Source organism: Lithobates pipiens, unplaced genomic scaffold, assembly GCF_037356315.1.
Source record: "Lithobates pipiens isolate NorthernLeopardFrog02 unplaced genomic scaffold, aLitPip1_a1.2 Scaffold_23, whole genome shotgun sequence".
Lineage (NCBI taxonomy): Eukaryota > Metazoa > Chordata > Amphibia > Anura > Ranidae > Lithobates > Lithobates pipiens.
Genome location: NW_027507785.1, coordinates 290,903,263 through 290,920,958, shown reverse-complemented (window position 1 = coordinate 290,920,958; position 17,696 = coordinate 290,903,263). Strand labels below are relative to the sequence as shown.

Here is a 17,696-nt window from a genome sequence, read left to right as displayed (position 1 = left end):
ACCCTGCAGGTACGTCTCTTCTGTACGATCGGGGTAGTGGAACGACCGTGACAAGTGGTCTCTTTCTATGAAATACTTTAAAACTATAAACACAGGCAGACTCTGCATACTAACTCACTTTTATGTTATTAATGTCTCTAAAAATGTCCAGTTAGTTCATATGCTCCCACGTATATTGCAAACTGTTTCTTTGGTTTAACCCAGAACTAAAACACTTCCTAACTGTTCCCGATGGCCCTTAGTGGGCTCAAGTAGGATTGAAATATCTACATCAATTGTACTCCCAGGGTTCATTTAAATCCTCATTAAAACAGGATATCTGACATCTGGTATTTTAGATATTTACAATATAGATATGTAGGGGGAATGTTGTGCTTCAGTTCTCCTTCCTGAAGCAAGAACCATTCCAACCCTCTAAATTATCCCATATTCAGGAACAATGTAAATATTTCCCTGACGTAACAGAACAAGGTCGAGTAGAAATTCCCTAATTCCTATTTTCTGAAAAACAAACTCATACAGCTGTAATATTTTCGTATGGCATATTTTACGCCTGTTAGATTATATAATATATATATATTTGGAAAATGGGACACACCTACCTGTCATGAATGTACAGTATCTCACAAAAGTGAGTATACCCCTCACATTTTATTATATCTTTTCACATGATAACACTGAAAAAATGACACTTTGCTGCAACGTAACCTAGTGAGTGTACAGCTTGCATAACTGTGTAAATTTGCTGTCTCCTCAAAATAACACACAGCCATTAATGTCTAAACCGCTGGCAACAAAAGTGAGTACAGCCCTAAGTGAAAATGTCCAAATTAGGCCCATCAGCCATTTTCCCTTCCAGGTGTCATGTGACTCATAATAGTGTTAGAAGGTCTCAGGTATGAATGGGGAGCAGGTGTGTTAAATTTGGTGTTATGGCTCTCACTCTCTCAAGCTGGTCACTGGACGGTCAACATGGCACCTCATGGCAAAGAGCTCTCTGAGGATCTGTCTGAAAAAAAGAATTGTTGCTCTACATAAAGATGGCCTAGACCCTGAAACTGAGCTGCAGCACGGTGGCCAAGACCATACAGCAGTTTAAAAGGACAGGTTCCACTCAGAACAGGCCTTGCCATGGTCGACCAAAGAAGTTGAGTACAGGTGCTCAGCGTCATATCAAGAGGCTGTCTTTGGGAATCAGACGTATGAGTGCTGCCAGCATTGCTGCAAAGGTTGATGGGGTGGGGGGGGGGGGTCAGTCCGCCAGTGCTCAGACCATACGCCGCACACTGCATCAAATTGGTCTGCATGGTTGTTCCAGAAGGAAGCCTCTTCCAAAGATGATGCACAAGAAAGCCCAAAAACAGTTTACTGAAGACAAGCAGACTAAGGACATGGATTACTGGAACCATATCCTGTGGTCTGATGAGACCAAGATAAACTTATTTGGTTCAGATGGTGTCAAGCGTGTGTGACGGCAACCAGATGAGGAGTACAAAGACAAGTTTGTCTTGCCTACAGTCAAACATGGTGGTGGGAGTGTCATGGTCTGGGGCTGCATGAGTGCTGCTGGCACTGGGGAGCTACAGTTCATTGAGGGAATCATGAATGCCAACATGTACTGCAAGCATACTGAAGCAGAACATGATCCCCTCCCTTCGGGGACTGGACCGCAGGGCAGTATTCCAACATGATAAGATGACAACCCCATAACACACCTCCAAGACGACCACTGCCTTGCTAAAGAAGCTGAGAGTAAAGGTGATGGACTGGCCAAGCAAGTCTTCAGACCTAAACCCTATTGAAAATCTGTGGGGCATCCTCAAACAGAAGGTGGGAGAGCGCAAGGTCTCTAACATCCATCAGCTCTGTGATGTCATCATGGAGTAGTGGAAGAAGACTCCAGTGGCAACCTGTGAAGCTCTGGTAACTCCATGCCTAAGAGGGTTAAGGCAGTGCTGGAAAATAATGGCGGCCATACAAAATATTGACACTTTGGGGCCAATTTGGACATTTTCACTTGTGTGTGGGGAGTACTCACTTTTGTTGCCAGTGGTTTAGATATTAATGGCTGTGTGTTGAGTTATTTTGAGGGAACAGCATATTTACACTGTTATACAAGCTGTACACTGCACACGACTTTGTCATTTCTTCAGTGTTGTCACATGAAAAGATATAATAAAATATTTACAAAAATGTGAAGGGTGTACTCACTTTTATGAGATACTGTACCTTTTTGGACAGATATTCTTTATGTGTTACAGGTGGCACAAAGAAGGCAACTGTACTAAATGCCTTCTTCTCCACAGCTGAATGGAGAAAAGCCAACGTGGTACCAATATTCAAAAAAAGGGCAGAGACATATTCCTGGGGATTATAGGCCAGTCAGCCTAACATCAATAGTGGGTAAATTATTGGAGATGATAATTAGGGATTATATCCAAAGCTTTACTGAGGAGAAGAATATTATTAGTGGTAATCAGCATGGGTTTATGAGAGGACGTTCCTGCCAGACCAATCTGCTAACATTCTATGAGGATGCAAGCAGCCATCTAGGGAGGCCTGTGGATGTGGTGTATCTGGACTTTGCAAAAGCATTTCATACAGTCCCCCATAGATGCTTAATTTACAAGCTGAGGTCCGCAGGCTTGTACCATAGGGTTTTGGGTAAAAAAATTTAGAGAGACGGGTCCAAAGGGTAGTAATAAATAACAAGTACTCAGACTGGTCTGGAGTGGTGAGTGGGGTACCCCAAGCTTCTGTCTTGGGACCAATTCTATTCAATGTATTCATAAATGATATAGAGTATGGGATAACTAGTTCAGTCTTAGTCTTTGCGGATGACACAAAGATAAGCAGAGTAATAAACTCGCATCTGGACTTAGAAATTTCCAGAACGACCTGAAGATAATTAAAGAATGGGCAGACAAATGGAAAATGAGGTTTAATGTGGAGAAATGTAAAGTCATGCACTTGGGGTCAAAAAACATTAATGAAAAATATTCACTAGGTGGAGAACAGCTGGATGAATCAAGGATGAATAAGGATCTAGGGGCGCTAATAGATGACAGATTGACCAACAACATGCAGTGCCAAGCTGTAGCTATCAAAGCAGGCAGAAAATTAGCATTCATAAAAAAGGGAATATACTTCAGGGACAAAATTATAATTCTGCCACTGTACAATGCTCTGGTCAGCCCTCATCTGGAGTTTTCTGTTCAGTTCTTGTCACCAGTCCTCCGAAGGAGCTAGAGAGAGTCCAAAGAAGGGCAACAAAAGGGAACTGGAGGACCTCACTTACGAGGAACGGCTGCAAACACTACGTTTATTCTCACTTGAGAGAAGACACTCCAGGGGATCCCAGCATAGAAAAATAAACTATTCAGGCCTAGGGAGTGTAAAAGGACATGGGGCCACACAATGAGACTGGAGGAGAAGCAGTTTAACTTTAAACTGTATAGGGGGTTCTTCACTGTCAGGGCAATAAGGATGTGGAACTCTCTCATACAATTGATAAAAGACTCTTAGATATACATCTTAAAGGACACAACATACAGGGATATGGGAACTCAGCATAAACACTGGTTGAACTGGATGGACTATTGTCTTTTTTCAGCCTTACCTACTATGTAACTATGTTATGGAATTGTGTCAAAATTGGACCCTTCTGGTCACATGTCACTGAATTCATCTCTCAGAATTTTAATATCCCCAATATATGCAACCTAGAATGTTCTATGCTTGATATATTTGGTGACATTGATGTGCATGTAACAAAAAATACTTTTTGTGCCTAATGCTTTTTATGCTAGGAAAACCGTAGTACTGAAGTAGGTGTCCAGAGTAGACTAAATTTAATTAATAAGATGTGGGGAACAAGCTGGAGGTTACATCTGACAGCAAACAGGCATAGTCAATTAAGAGGCAGAAGATTTGGGCAGGTGGCAGACAGAAATAGACAACAGGCCATAGTCATAACTAAAGGCAACTAGGAGTGGGAAATATCAGATAAGTAGATTGAAATTACAAAAACAAGCCAATCACAGCAAGTAACCAGGAAAAAGTGCACAGAAAGCAGTTTGGCGGTCAAGATACAGAAACTTTGATTACACCCTTTCTGGGTTCTATAATGCCGATTTAGGTGCTGCTGATTGAAGCCAAGTGTGCAACAGCCGTGTGACCCCACTGCAGTACATGGTATTGTCCAGCAGATGGCAGGGCCAAGCCTACAAGGACGAATGTATGAGAGGTGGTGAAACAAGCCACCTAAATCTGCAAACAAGGGGAGAATGTAAAACGTTGCACTACTGCTGCCAACAGGATACACTATTACCTGTGAAAGAGCTGCTGTTTCGTTAATAATAATTAACATGAGCTCTTTCATTTCTTGTTCAAACATTTTATTAAATAATACAATTGGTATACATAGGTAGAGGGCAAAAAGGAACTATCTCCATGGCAAAGGGGGTAAAACAGGATGTACAATGATACAGTACAATGACAGCCCACGTAGGTATAGGGTAAGTGAAGGGATACATGCAGGAGGACTGTCAAACAGCATACTTCATACAGATGAGAAAGGGGACAGGTAACAGTGTCATGTAATTACAAATACGTTTGGCAACAGAATCACTGAGTAACATCTTATAGCATAAAAGTCAAGGGAGATCAGGCCTAGTACGAAGAAAAGAATGGGCGCACTAGGGGCTCAGGTGATGAAAACCAGGGAATAGGGGAGGTGTCTACCATACTTAGCTAGAACCTTTGGCTTTGTAAAACAGTTGTGGTTGGTATCCTGTCAAGGATGTGTATACTAGCGGGCCCATACTAATAGGATAGACCCCCTAGTAAATAGAAACTAGATGAAAATAAGTAGGTTGTGAGAAGGAAGAGGAAAGAGGAGGTAGACAGGGGATAAGGGGAGAGAAAAAAGGAGGATCAGAGAAGCAAGGGGAGACTAGGGCCAGCCCCAGGAAGAGGAAAAGGGGAAGGGAATGCAGAGAATCCCAAAAGGGGAGCTCTGATTAACTATATTGGAGATAGTCAGGGGGATAGTAGTATATTATCAAAGTCAACAGGGAGGTAATGATCCTACCAGGGTTTCCACAGGCACTCATATTTCTTAACCATATCTATGAGGATTACTTTGACCTTTGCATATATCATGGCTCTGGTAATTCTATTCTTAGTTTGCACAATGTTAAGGTGAGGAGTTTTCCATGCCTTGGCTATAGTTTGCTTTGCGGCAGTAGTGACCTGCATGAGAAGTTTGAATTGTCGCAAAGTCATAGCTAATGTTTTTATTGAGTAAGGTTGTAGCTAGATCAGGAATTAGCTCTTTAGTTTCAACCAAAGGGAAACAACAACAGGAGTCCTATACACAGTAAGGACATCACCCCCACACTGCAAAGAGGCAGTAGAAACCCTGTATATAAAAATTTTTCTATTCTTATCTATGAAAAGTTTTCAATGCTTAGGGCATGCTTTAAACCAGGGATCTCCAAACTACGGCCCTCCAGCTGTTGGGGAACTACACATCCCAGTGTTGAAGTTCCAGAACAACTGAATAGCCATAGTTTGGAGACCCCTACTTTAAACCCTATATTCACTCTTTTAATGCTTACTTTTTTGCCATTGTTAAGGTAAGTGCTGGTATAATTTTTTAATGTGGTGTAGTCCATCCAAATGGCAAGGTTAGTTCTTATCACACTGCTGCCCTGGGCAAGGACATACATGGCCTTATATTGACAGCCGGGTAAACGTTATGTATAGAGGACATATATGATTTGCCATTTACAGAAAGTAAGCCACTTAACACCAGACCTGCTGGTAAGATAGACGTCAACTTTGTAGAGAGAACATAACAGAATTATTTCCACATCTACCCGCACACAGGTGGACCTCTTTAACTTTGTAAACAATACATATTTCTAAAGATAAACCGACCCCTATCATTTTATCGAATTTGACATTACATTCCTCTGATCTTCCAAAAAATCTCATAGCCAGTGATGGCAAAACATTAAACTGTCAAAACTGCGAAAAAAGAAAATATTTTCAATAATCATCCCCTGCTTGAGGTTTTTCCGAAAATGGTGACATTCCTGAAATACTGAGCAGGAAATAGTTTCCCTTTAACAGCAGGAGTATGACAGACTACCACTGTTTTATGGGCCTCACTCAGGAAAGCGTTTGCTTATAGCCAATTATTGAGCATAAAAATGCTCCTTTATCTCTTCCTCTATCAACATTATGCTACAAATTATATAAATGAAAAAAGCGTGTTTTGTTGTAGCTAAAAACCTTCATAAGCAACATCAAAAAGACATCCGTCTTTGTCACAAAAATTGTGAGATTTTCTGATGACATAACAAGTTATCAGGAACATTATCAAGATAAATCTTGCAGATTACATATTTACATTTAGTAGCAAAAAAAAAGTACATTTAAAGGCCAACTCCATCTTTTGCAAAAAAAATAAAAATAATTGCACCCTCTCTGCCAATCCCTCCTTGGCTGCCACTCACCCAACTAATTACAAACTCCACCCAAAAGGGGAAGTTCCACTTTAAAGGGGTTGTAATGGTTTGTGTTATTTCACCTTAATGCATCCTATGCATTAAGGTGAAAAAACATCTGTCAGTGACTGGCCTCAAAGCCCCCCCTCCATTTTACTTACCTGAACCCTCAAACTTGACCCACAGGGACCTGCTCTCTCTCTGCCCGGGGGTTCTCGGCTCTTGATTGAATAAATTTATAGCAGCAAAGCCATTGGCTCCCACTGCTGTCAATTAAATCCAATGACGCATTCGCCAGGGGCGAGTCCTGCATTCAGCCTCTATGGACACTGAATGCTGGACTCTGGAGCGCGGCCGCAAGGTAACTTCTCCGGGAGAGCGCTTCTCCTAGGGGGTTATCTGATGTGGGGAGGAGCCCAAGAGCCGCAGAGGGACCCCAGAGGAGCAGGTTTGGGACCACTCTGTGCAAAATGAACTGCTCAGTGGAGGTAAGTAAAACTTGTTTGTTATTTAAAAAAAAAAAAAAAAACCTTTAGTGTTACTTTAAGGCCACATCCCGACTCCTCTTCTCTAAATTGCACTTTTTTTTATTAAGGGGGGTGGGGGTACCTAGTTTTGACAGGTACACTTTTCCACTTCCGCTCAGATCGCCTCTTTCCCCCCTCCCTCCCCGCAGTCATCTCAGACGCATAACAAGTCCCAGAAGACTGCAGGACCATTAAAAGAGCAGCACAGCTTGTGCATGCGCAGTGGGTACCTGTCTGTGAAGCTGCAAGCTGCCACACCCGGGTGCCCACAGCTGAGATGCTGGAGAGAAGACCGAGCAAAGGGATGGCTTGGGTGAGCACATCGCTACATCCTGGGACAGGTGAATGTGTGTTTATAAAATGTTTTTGTAGCTGTTGACTTTTAATAAATACAAAATTACTATTTAAATACAAGTACAAGTACAAAGTCATTCACAACGCTGCTCTCAGCTACATCACTAATGTAGTCTCAAAATACTAACCTAATCTTTCCGGTTGTTCCCCCCCAAACTTCCTGCTCTCTATTTACTTTGTCACCACCTTCCATGCTAATCTCCAGGACTTCTCCTGAGCCTCTCCCATCCTCTGGAACTCCCTACCCCAATCTGTCCAACCATCTCCTACTCTGTCCACTTTTAGGCGATCCCTGAAAACCTCTCTCTTCAGAGAAGCCTATCCTACCTACATCTAACAACTGTACTTTTATTTTCTCCATCAGCTCATCCCCCACAATTATTAGCTTTTGTATCACTTGACTCTCTCCTTTAGATTGTAGGCTGTAATGAGCTGTAATCGTTCTGTATTGAATTTTATTGTAACTGTACCGCCTGCCGCCATGTTGTAAAGCGTTGCGCAATCTGTTGGTGCTATATAGTTTCATAGTTAGTAAGGTTGAATAAAGACACCAGTCCATCCAGTTCAACCTGAGTGAGTGTCTACAATTGCCCCTATCCCTGTACATTGCACACTCACCTCACATGTCCCTACCCTCAAGGAGCCCGCAATCCAAGGTCCCCAGTCATATATATATATATATATATATATATATATATATATATATATATATATATATATATATATAAAATAATTTAAAAAATTTGCATCTTTTTGTTTTGCATTTGATTCTACTAAGCATTGAAACTGTTATCAGTGGATCCGGACACAATGCCCTGCCTCCTGCAAATGATTCCTACACCTTCAGGTCTGTACTGAGGTATGGACCTTCAGTTACAGGGCTAGATGAAGTATCAATGGAAGTGTCCTGACGTCAACACAATTGTGCCCCATTGACAACTACAGATCCCTCTGACGCAGCAGCAATTATTTCATTCATAGATTTCTGTGAATAAATGACGAAAATATGTGGGAAGAACCCTGCAAAGCAATGCTCAATGCAAACAATGACAGGAGCTGGAGCCCAGAAGAACAGCCTCCATATTCTTTAAAGGATTGGTTGGGTGTAACATAAAACATGGTCAGAAAAGTGAGCTTCACTTTTAAAACGCCGAAAATTTCTCTTCAACTTCTGAGTAAGTCTTTGTCAAAATACAAATAAACTGGTATGTCATGTGAGGGACCAGTCACTTCCTCCTGTACCCAATATGGGTTTGTAGAGGTCACAGACTCAACACTTATTTATAGGCCATGAGGGAGCTTGCCATAATAATATCAAAAGGTGTCCCAGGGAGCAGTGTACCCATTTATGACCTTGTCACAACTCAACTATCAAGAACCCAAGCAAGCCACCTACCTCACTGTCTAGTGATTTAGCTATTGTTATTACTCTAGAGAAGTAAAAAAAATTTAATGAAGTGGTAAGTTCAAAGCAGAAACTTGTCTCTCTTCATTTTCAAGCACTTTTTTTAAGTTCTGCATTCTTATACCCCATATCCAAAGGATTGGCTTCTAAGTAAATGGCAATATGCAGTGTCCAGCTATAAAAGACACTTCACAGTATGTCTCACTATTAGAATTGGGCTTGGAAATAATAGTAGACACTACAAGGTGCTAGTCAGTATCCTTTAGTTCAGAATTGTTAAAGGAGTTCTATAGTTAAAGCATACACTTACATTTTATAACATCAACATTGTTATAGCAATACAAATATAAGCTTGCTTAAAAAACTTCCTTTCGTCATGGGAGTGCTGCCTGTCTTCTGGCCATCACTTTTCACAACTTTCTGGATTCCCTATATACTGTAGCTTCCCCTCGGCTGTTCACTTACAAATTCTAAGGACTACATATCCCATGGTATCTTGCTGCCTGCAAGCTGTGATTCCTGTACTGACTTCTCCCCGTGAAACTCCTCCTCTCAGCACATCTGTAGTTCAGAAGGCAGGCTGTGTGAAATGTATGACAAAGCAGAGCCTACTCACAAGATATAGTGAATATGTGTCATAGAATTCAAAAAGTAAATGTTTGGGGATCTTCACAAAAGTACGTTTACAGACTTCAAGATCGTTCCGATTAATATGAGTAGGATATAAATAACTGAAACACAATGTGGAAATTAATACAGGATTTTACATTTTGACCATAAATATGCTTTGCCATGGAAATCCAGAAACACTGGCAGCAAGCCACCTTCCTGGTACATGCCAAGATGCAGGGATGGTGCAAGTATTTTTAACACCCTAGGTGAAACCTAATTTTGCTCCCAAAAAATTGGATCTGCTCCTGACTCCCTTTGCCCTGCCCATGTATACGGTGGAGGTGGCAGGGTGGAGATTTTTGTGGAGCCTCTCCATCTATTTCTTCAGCCGTGATCCACAGGCCCACACCTGCGCCTCTGGACCCGACCTGAAGACAAATGATGGCGGCATCGGCTCGCTTCCTCATGGCAGCCATGGTCCACAGGTATATGGATAGGCTAGGATAGTATATAGACAGGCTAGGGTCGTATATGGACAGGCTAGGTTAGTATATGGACAGGTTAGGGTTCTATATGGACAGGCTAGGGTTGTATATAGACTGGTTAGGATAGTATATGGACATGCTAGGGTAGTAAATAGACAGGCTAGGGTAGTATATGGACATGCTAGGGTAGTAAACAGACAGGCTAGGGTAGTAAATGTACAGGCTAGGGTAGTATATAGACAGGTAAGGGTAGAGTAGGCTGGTCACCTATAACCTGCAGAACACCAATCATGTACACATTGCAGAGCACTCAACCTCTACTTGTTGGGAGAACACTGATCATTTGCACCCTGCAGAACACTGCACCTCTGCATGTTGCAGAACACAGATCATCTATACACTGCAGAACACTCCACTTGTTGCAGAGCACCGATCACTCTCCATAAACTTTCAGCAGAGTGGTCTGTGTACTCGGTTCTCTCCTGAACATCTCAGTATCCTCTCAGTAGATCAGTGACTTGGGATCAGTCCCCGCACACACACGGTCCCCCTTATCTGAGGACAGGACGAAGACATCAGAGAGCAGATAGAGTGGAGAGCCTGATGTTAGTACAGGGAACACCCCCTCTGGGAAAGCCAGGCATGGCAAGCCTGGCCACTCCTCTGCAGCCCGGACAGTTTTTTGTTTGTTTGTATAGACTAGGGAAGAGTTAGCAACCCTGTCAAGTTTTTTTTCTGTGTCCATTCTAGGGAAAATCGTTCTATTTATCCTGGTGAACACGGATGCTGGGAATAAAAGTGAGGGAAAATCCAAAAGTCAGAGCTCTCACCAAAACAAGAATAGAGGGGAAATCCTTCAAATGGGACATGGCGACAACTGTTTAAAAGGGGCTTTCCCCTCACTTTGGAGAGATTTCCTCTCGCCTCCTGTTGTGTTTACAACACAAGAACTGAAGGAAAATCTCTCCAATGGGCCACAGAACAAAATATTATTGACTGGGGCTTCGACCCTTCCACACTCTAGCTGAAGTTTAACAAAAGCTTATGCTTTAGACATAAATGTTACTGTACAAGGTGGCCTAATTTAGTGTTAGTTCTAATATATCACTCACAAAATAACAAAACTTACTGCTTCACCAACTTTTCCGATGTTTCCTATATCTCCAACTTCACCCTAGTAAGATAAGGATAAAGTACAGAGTTATATTCATGATTATATTTTTTGAATTATACTAAGCAGCCAGATTTCACTTTGCCACATAGAAAAAAAAGATGAAATGTGATTGACTTATTTTGGATATTGCTCTTTGGGCATTCAGAGCAATATGTATACCCTGCATTAACTTCTCCTGTAGAACACAGATGAAGTGAAATGTACGGCTATGTAAACTCTCCCACACAAGACAGCACTGGGGCCTGTCGACATGCCTCTTGGGCACTGAGAGCTGCATTGTTGGGTGGCAGAGAAGTCTCACATGTTGCTTTATGCCCAAAAGTACCAAGTATTTCTTCCAAAGATTTTGTATTTCTGTTCATCCATTTCTGGGATTTACACAGCTTTGCCACATAGCATAGCCCTATTTGAAAGGGCAGGAGACCTGATTTTTCACTTAGCACTTAGAGGCCTTGTCTTTCCCCTTGCCTGTGGCTGGACAGTGAAAGGAAAAACAGAAGATTGATGAGATAATCTCTCGGCTCTCTTCTATCAGCTCGTTCTTTGTTAGCACATGATCACTTCAGCTCAGGTCCTTGTGATGTTTCTACCTCTCCTAGTTTGAGCTCTGCTGCTTAGGGCATTGCACGTATTTAATACCAGGTCAAATTCAGGTACTTGCATACAAAAGCTATATTCTGGGGGGGAGGGGTTCTCATTTTTTTTTTTTAATAGCATAGTTACATTGGACCAATGTAGGACTACATATTCCACACCTGACCAGTCACTTTCTGCAGATACTACAGCAGGGGTGCCCAACCAGTGGCCCGGGGGCCACATGTGGGCCGCGGAGCCCTCTGATGTGGCCCGCGACCTCCTGCTCTGGGATGGTGGTTTGACAAGCCCAGATCGCAGGTTGCCGACCCACCATCCCAGAGCATCAGTGTTGTGAATGAAGCCGGCGGTAGAGAAAGCAAGAAGCTGCAGAGCAGAGCCACATAAGCTGATGCTTCCTGTATAGCGCCACCTCCTGTTACAATCGATACCAAATGCACTCTGCCTGGGACAGCAAAAGCCGGGGAAAACTGAATGGAAGACTGTTATTAAAGGTGTGTTTGTTACTGAAATCAGTGTATATATGGGCATATCTGTTCTTCAGTGGTTACAAGGCTGCTGTTAAACTAATCCTGCACCTTCAGGTTACCAGCACTGAGCCATAGACTTCTGTTATTACCTGTGGGTTTGGTGCGCTTTCAGAAAGTGCACTATACAATCAGGATATAATAGAAGTCTATGGCAAAGTGTCGTCTAACCTGCAGGAAAGCCACAGGTGCGCATGACGCATCAGTGTGAAAGCAGCCTTAGGACCCAATTGGACCCTCTATTCACCTCTATGTCCATTTACCCCTGCTCACCTTCAATCCAATATGCTGAAAAAACAAAAAAAAACAGAAGGGGAACCGTCCCCTTCCATCAGATTGAATTGGAGGGCCCATAGAGTAGCATGGGCTGTGTCCATATCCATTCTGCATATGCAGCATAGATACAGACCTGTCATCCGCTCATTACACTTATTTTGGCCCACAACCGGTTACCAAGTTGCTTCGATGGCCCTCGCTCATCAAAAGGTTGGGCACCCCAGTACTACAGTGATCCTCGTTAAGACCCATGCAGAGTGGCTGTCCCTCTGAATAGTGAAGACAGATGGTAGCTTGGTAGAGACACCATTCAGAGAACATCCTGCATTTTTTTCAATGAATGCCGAGTCCTCTGATTAGATGGAGAGACGGGCGATAACATTACAATTTCATCCAATCAGATAAAGCCATGTCTACATTTTAAAAATACAAGGCGTTATTTGAATGGTGTCAATTACATGTGGGCAAACCCCTGTAATTACTATGCAGCAGGGCAGCCACTTAGTACAAAACACAGAAGACAGCAAAGATCACTGTAATAGCGGCGGCTAGGGATCAGCTAGCTATGGAATATAAAATACTTATCTTAGTCCAGGTTGGACCAATGCGACTATGCAAAATAAAAACCATACCTGGATTTCAGCTCTAAAAAAAATACATACAATGTATTAATGAATAGTTTGTGTCTTTTATATGTCTGTCTGGAGTAAAGCTTTATAAAAAAAAAACAGATTTCTGTCATTTAGCAACTGAAATTTCAATTTACTGACATTAAACGGTACAATGAATCAATTCTGAGAAGTTGCTTTTTGATTTCTGCAGTCTGCATACAGCTTTTTGTTTTATTAAGCAAGACAGACAGTCTTTTACCCAAAAACACCTTGTAGAATGTGCCTTTGTGTAAGTAAAGTGCTTAGAGTACGCACAGCTTGAATATTAATTAAAAACAAAACATTCTAATTGTAATCCCACATTGGGCAACCATAAGGTTGCAGAGACATCTCAGCCAAGAAATGCTAAGGAGGAAGAGACTATGTCATGTCCCAGATGGAGAGCTCATCCACTCATCCTAGCTATGTCTGTCTTATTTCCTACTTAGCTTTCTTCTACGAGACGAAAGGTTCTATATAAACAGGTTCACCTTCAAGCCTTCCAGCCCTTGTTCTCCAGCATAACCTTTACGTCCTGGTCTTCCCTGACAAAAATGAGAAAGATATTTTTTTGGTGAATCATGACTGTACTGATTATTTTACAGTTGTAACATGGGGAATTTAACAGTTGGTAACATCTGCCTACTCATTTATGAGACACTATGCTTTAAGTGACCCTTGTGTCATGAGAAAAATATGGGGGCTGCCACTTCCGGCCTTCCTTTGCAAATGCTAGTTTCCTGGTTGTGTCTGACCTAAATACTTCAATATAATTTTCAAAGCAGAGATCTGCAATGACACCCCCCATACGTTTCTCATAAGAGAGTCACTTTGAGTTACTCATAAACTTTTACATTGGAAAAGAGACCAATTCTTTATACAATAATCAGAAATCATCATGAATCAATAAAACAGTGCAAAGAACAAAATACAACATGTGGTACTCATGCCAAGCAGGGAGAATCCAGCTAGTATAAGTACAACTTCATCAAGAGATCTCTGAATGATTGTTATTAGTTACTGTACTGTGCTCCTGACTTATAAATACGTTTATCCTACCAGGTTTCAACTGAAAACATACTGGAAGTTTATTGCCTAAATCTGATAACTTTTGTTGTAAAGTTTGTCTTTAAGTAAATTTGTTATTTCAGGTTCTCAGTATTTTTAGCTTGCCTTGCTACGCTGTCAGGAGTGACTGACGGTAAGTAATAGCAATTAGCATTATGGCCAAATTATAGATGTGATAAAATTAAAGAATAGGCCTCCTAGAGATGATATTTAAATTAAATATTTTTTCTATGTCTAAGCAGTCTGACAGAATTGTATTCATACAAGAGGAGTGATAAGCAATATCACAGCACAATACTTCTAAAAGCATATTAATGTAACACACAAGTATGGCTGTACTCATGATGATGTATTATTACAGTCTAGATTTGAAAAAAATTAACATCAAAAATATGTATACCTGTTTATCCCAGCTTGACTTAAAGTGGATGTAAACCCGAATAGTTTTTTTTTTTTTTTAATGAAGACTTCTACCTGGTAGAGTAGAGGATGTCAACTCATCTGTGCCCAGCCTTGCCACGGAAAGTAAATTCAGCTCTGAGCAATCCTCTTGTCTTTTTTTACTGAATTAAAAAAGGAAACAGAGAAATCTGTGCAGCCACTTCCCACACTGCTGTGACTGACATCTGCTTTCCTTATCTCATGCACTAGTATGAGAGCAGAGTGTGTCTATGACACCGAGTGTATGACATGCGCAGGAAGGAGTGTATATAACAGGGCACGCGCTCTCCTTCACTCTACAGAAGCGAGGTTCGACCCTGTGATGCTGCCTGGCCAAGCTTAGTGTAGAGGTGGGCTGGGAGTCTGGTGACTTTACGACTCTGCCCACCGAGCACTGGAAAATAGACCCGCCCACCGATTCCGAGTGTTGCAGGGCTCCAAATGCAGAAGGGGGTGACAATTCAAAGGTAGGGGTACATGCAGGAGGCATGTATATTACATATAGATCATATAGTATGCCATTACTTTGTAAATGATGAGCGTGGGTTTACATCCCCTTTAAGCTTGTCTGCAACTACCAATCCTTATCTGTGTATCCAGATCTGCATGCCATATCTGGACCCGAGTCTATAATGTCTGCAACCCAAGTAATAACCTCAGTTCATTTTTTGTCTGCCAGCCATCTGACTGGTCATACCTGTTTATCAACTCTCTCTACCCTCAGCTACTGGCTGACAATTCTGTAAATTTTTTCAAGTAAACTGGTAACAGACCTGGGCAATGCCACCTGGGAACAGAATTCTTAAATGTAGAATATACATTCAGTAAAGACCACACATGAAAACAGTTAGATAGCTAAATTACAAAATACCTGTTTATAAAAATCAAATATAAAAAATATATATTTTTTTTACATAATAATTAACCTTGGTCCTGCCCTTATGCCTCTTAAGCCTCCCTGTTGGTCAGCGTTTCCACCTATTATATTAAAGTACTAACAGAAAGGTGTATGAGTTGGGGGGAGGAGGGATCAAGCTAGAATTCTAAAAGGACAAGTCAAGATTTGCATAACTTCAACTGCTTATACCTCTAGATTCATGGACATACAGTTTTCAATTAACTTGACTCAGTTTGGATAAAGGTCATAGATACTGTTGAGATATACACCACCACTAAAAGGCAGGTCCTGGGAACTCAGAGATAATTGCTCCAGGTGAAGGGATCCGGGTGTGAGCCACAGCATGCAGATAATGTGGATAATGACAGAACTCTGGACGGCAACACTCCAATGCTAAAACAATGCTTTATTCAAATAATATTTAAGATAAAGCAAATGACATCACAGCGAAATATGCTAACACTGACGCGTTTCGCACTAAGGCTAGTGCTTACTCATAGCTGGTTGTCATAGATACTGTATTTGTTCAGCTCAATGTCTGCCTCCATTACATGTATTAGACACATGATGCAGTATATTATGAGGTCCTGATCATACAGCAAGATAAATGCCCCAAATCCACCTCACCAGTAATTACTCCCACGTGGCTTAATTTATTTTTCACATTCCAGCTCACACTTTTTGTGTTACACAAGTTACATCTATTTTTATCAGCTTGCTCCATGGCACACTGTATATCAATACAATATAATGCATGTTAGATCAGGGGTTTATTACCCAAATCCATCCCATGTTCTCAAAGTGTGAGCACAATAGTTAAACATGCTAAGTTGAACCGCACATACCATTGGTCCAAGACCCCCTGGAGGTCCAAGTGGTCCTTCTTCACCCTGTAAAATAGAGATCCATACTGAAATGGTGTACAAGAAACAAAAACATAACTATCATTAAATAACAATCAGCACCAGTGTAATTTACACCTGGTCCAATGAAATTAGCTATTCATGACCCAAAACCAAAGGTGATGAGAAATAAAAGGATGGGGGGGGGGGGGGTGCTATGACATGAATAGCTGAAGGATTTGCATGAAGGGAAGGGGCAAAAGTGAGGGGTTATAGGAGTGATTAAGCCAGGTGGAGGGGGAAGTACACATAACCCCAAAGAGGGGTCCTTTGGTCCAGCAGCACTGGATATACGCAGGTCACTGCAAGGTCACATAGAAAACAATGGGGCATGTGGGTTTTGCAACATTTGTGTGCAAAAGTTGTGGGGGTATGAAAACTGTTAGAACCATAAGAGGGATCTGTTTTGTTAGAATGTTTAGGTATAGAGGATATAAACTGTTTCTTTTGAAGTTAATGATATTGTTCTTGTGGCGACATAATATATTTGTCTTTCAAGTAACAAAAGGTCACATGATCTTTATTGTTTTTTTTCACTACTACTGTGGCCATCTGGGTCTTCCTGTACCCACCTCTAACCCCTTTGTCTTCTTCCAGTGTAGTGGCACTGGCAGCAAGCAGCACAAGCAGTTTGTTGACCCTTGATTCAAGAACAATTCTGAAGCAGACAAAAACCTTAACCTAACCATGACCAATTCCTACTGTTGTACTAACACCACTAAAATAAATAAAGCTGTGTTAATGCAGAAATAAGCACCATTGTGCTAACACCTTTGTATTTACTTAACCATCACATAGTTCAACCTCCATTTGGCTGCTTCACCCCAAACACAGTTGAGTCAGTAGAATATATGGTCATGTCTGAGGGCCATTGGGGAGCATCTCTGATCAGAAAGAGCCATCAATTGAGTGACTCTGCTAAAACACGCAGAATATATTTTCCACCAAGTGGCGTCGTATGGGTGCTGGCAGCTGCAGAGATCCTAGAACTGCTGACAAGTAACAATCATACATGGAAAGGAAAGGATTGCAGAAAGGGGATAGGGTAGGGTGAAGGAAGGGTGAAATAGATTCGTTTTGGATAGAGTTTTGGTTCTCTATATTATCATAACATATTAATGCCCCAAACTTACCTCCACGCCTTTTGGACCTGGCGGACCTGGAGGCCCTCTGTCTCCAAGAAGCCCCTATAGAAATACAGAACTCTTAAAATATTATAATCAGGGTTTTATATATATATATATATATATATATATATATATAAAAGT

General features: G+C 41.5%; 1 protein-coding gene across 1 annotated transcript in view; it reads right to left on the bottom strand.

The window, feature by feature from the left end:
- COL24A1 (collagen type XXIV alpha 1 chain) overlaps window positions 1-17,696 on the bottom strand; it is a 413,884-nt gene that overhangs the window by 130,076 nt on the left and 266,112 nt on the right. Inside the window, exons 21-24 of the mRNA XM_077450311.1 lie at window positions 17,562-17,615; window positions 16,372-16,416; window positions 13,611-13,664; window positions 11,028-11,072 (exon numbers count right to left, since the gene is read on the bottom strand). Coding sequence (XP_077306437.1) covers window positions 11,028-11,072; window positions 13,611-13,664; window positions 16,372-16,416; window positions 17,562-17,615 — 198 coding nt within the window. The remainder of the gene's footprint in view (window positions 1-11,027; window positions 11,073-13,610; window positions 13,665-16,371; window positions 16,417-17,561; window positions 17,616-17,696) is intronic.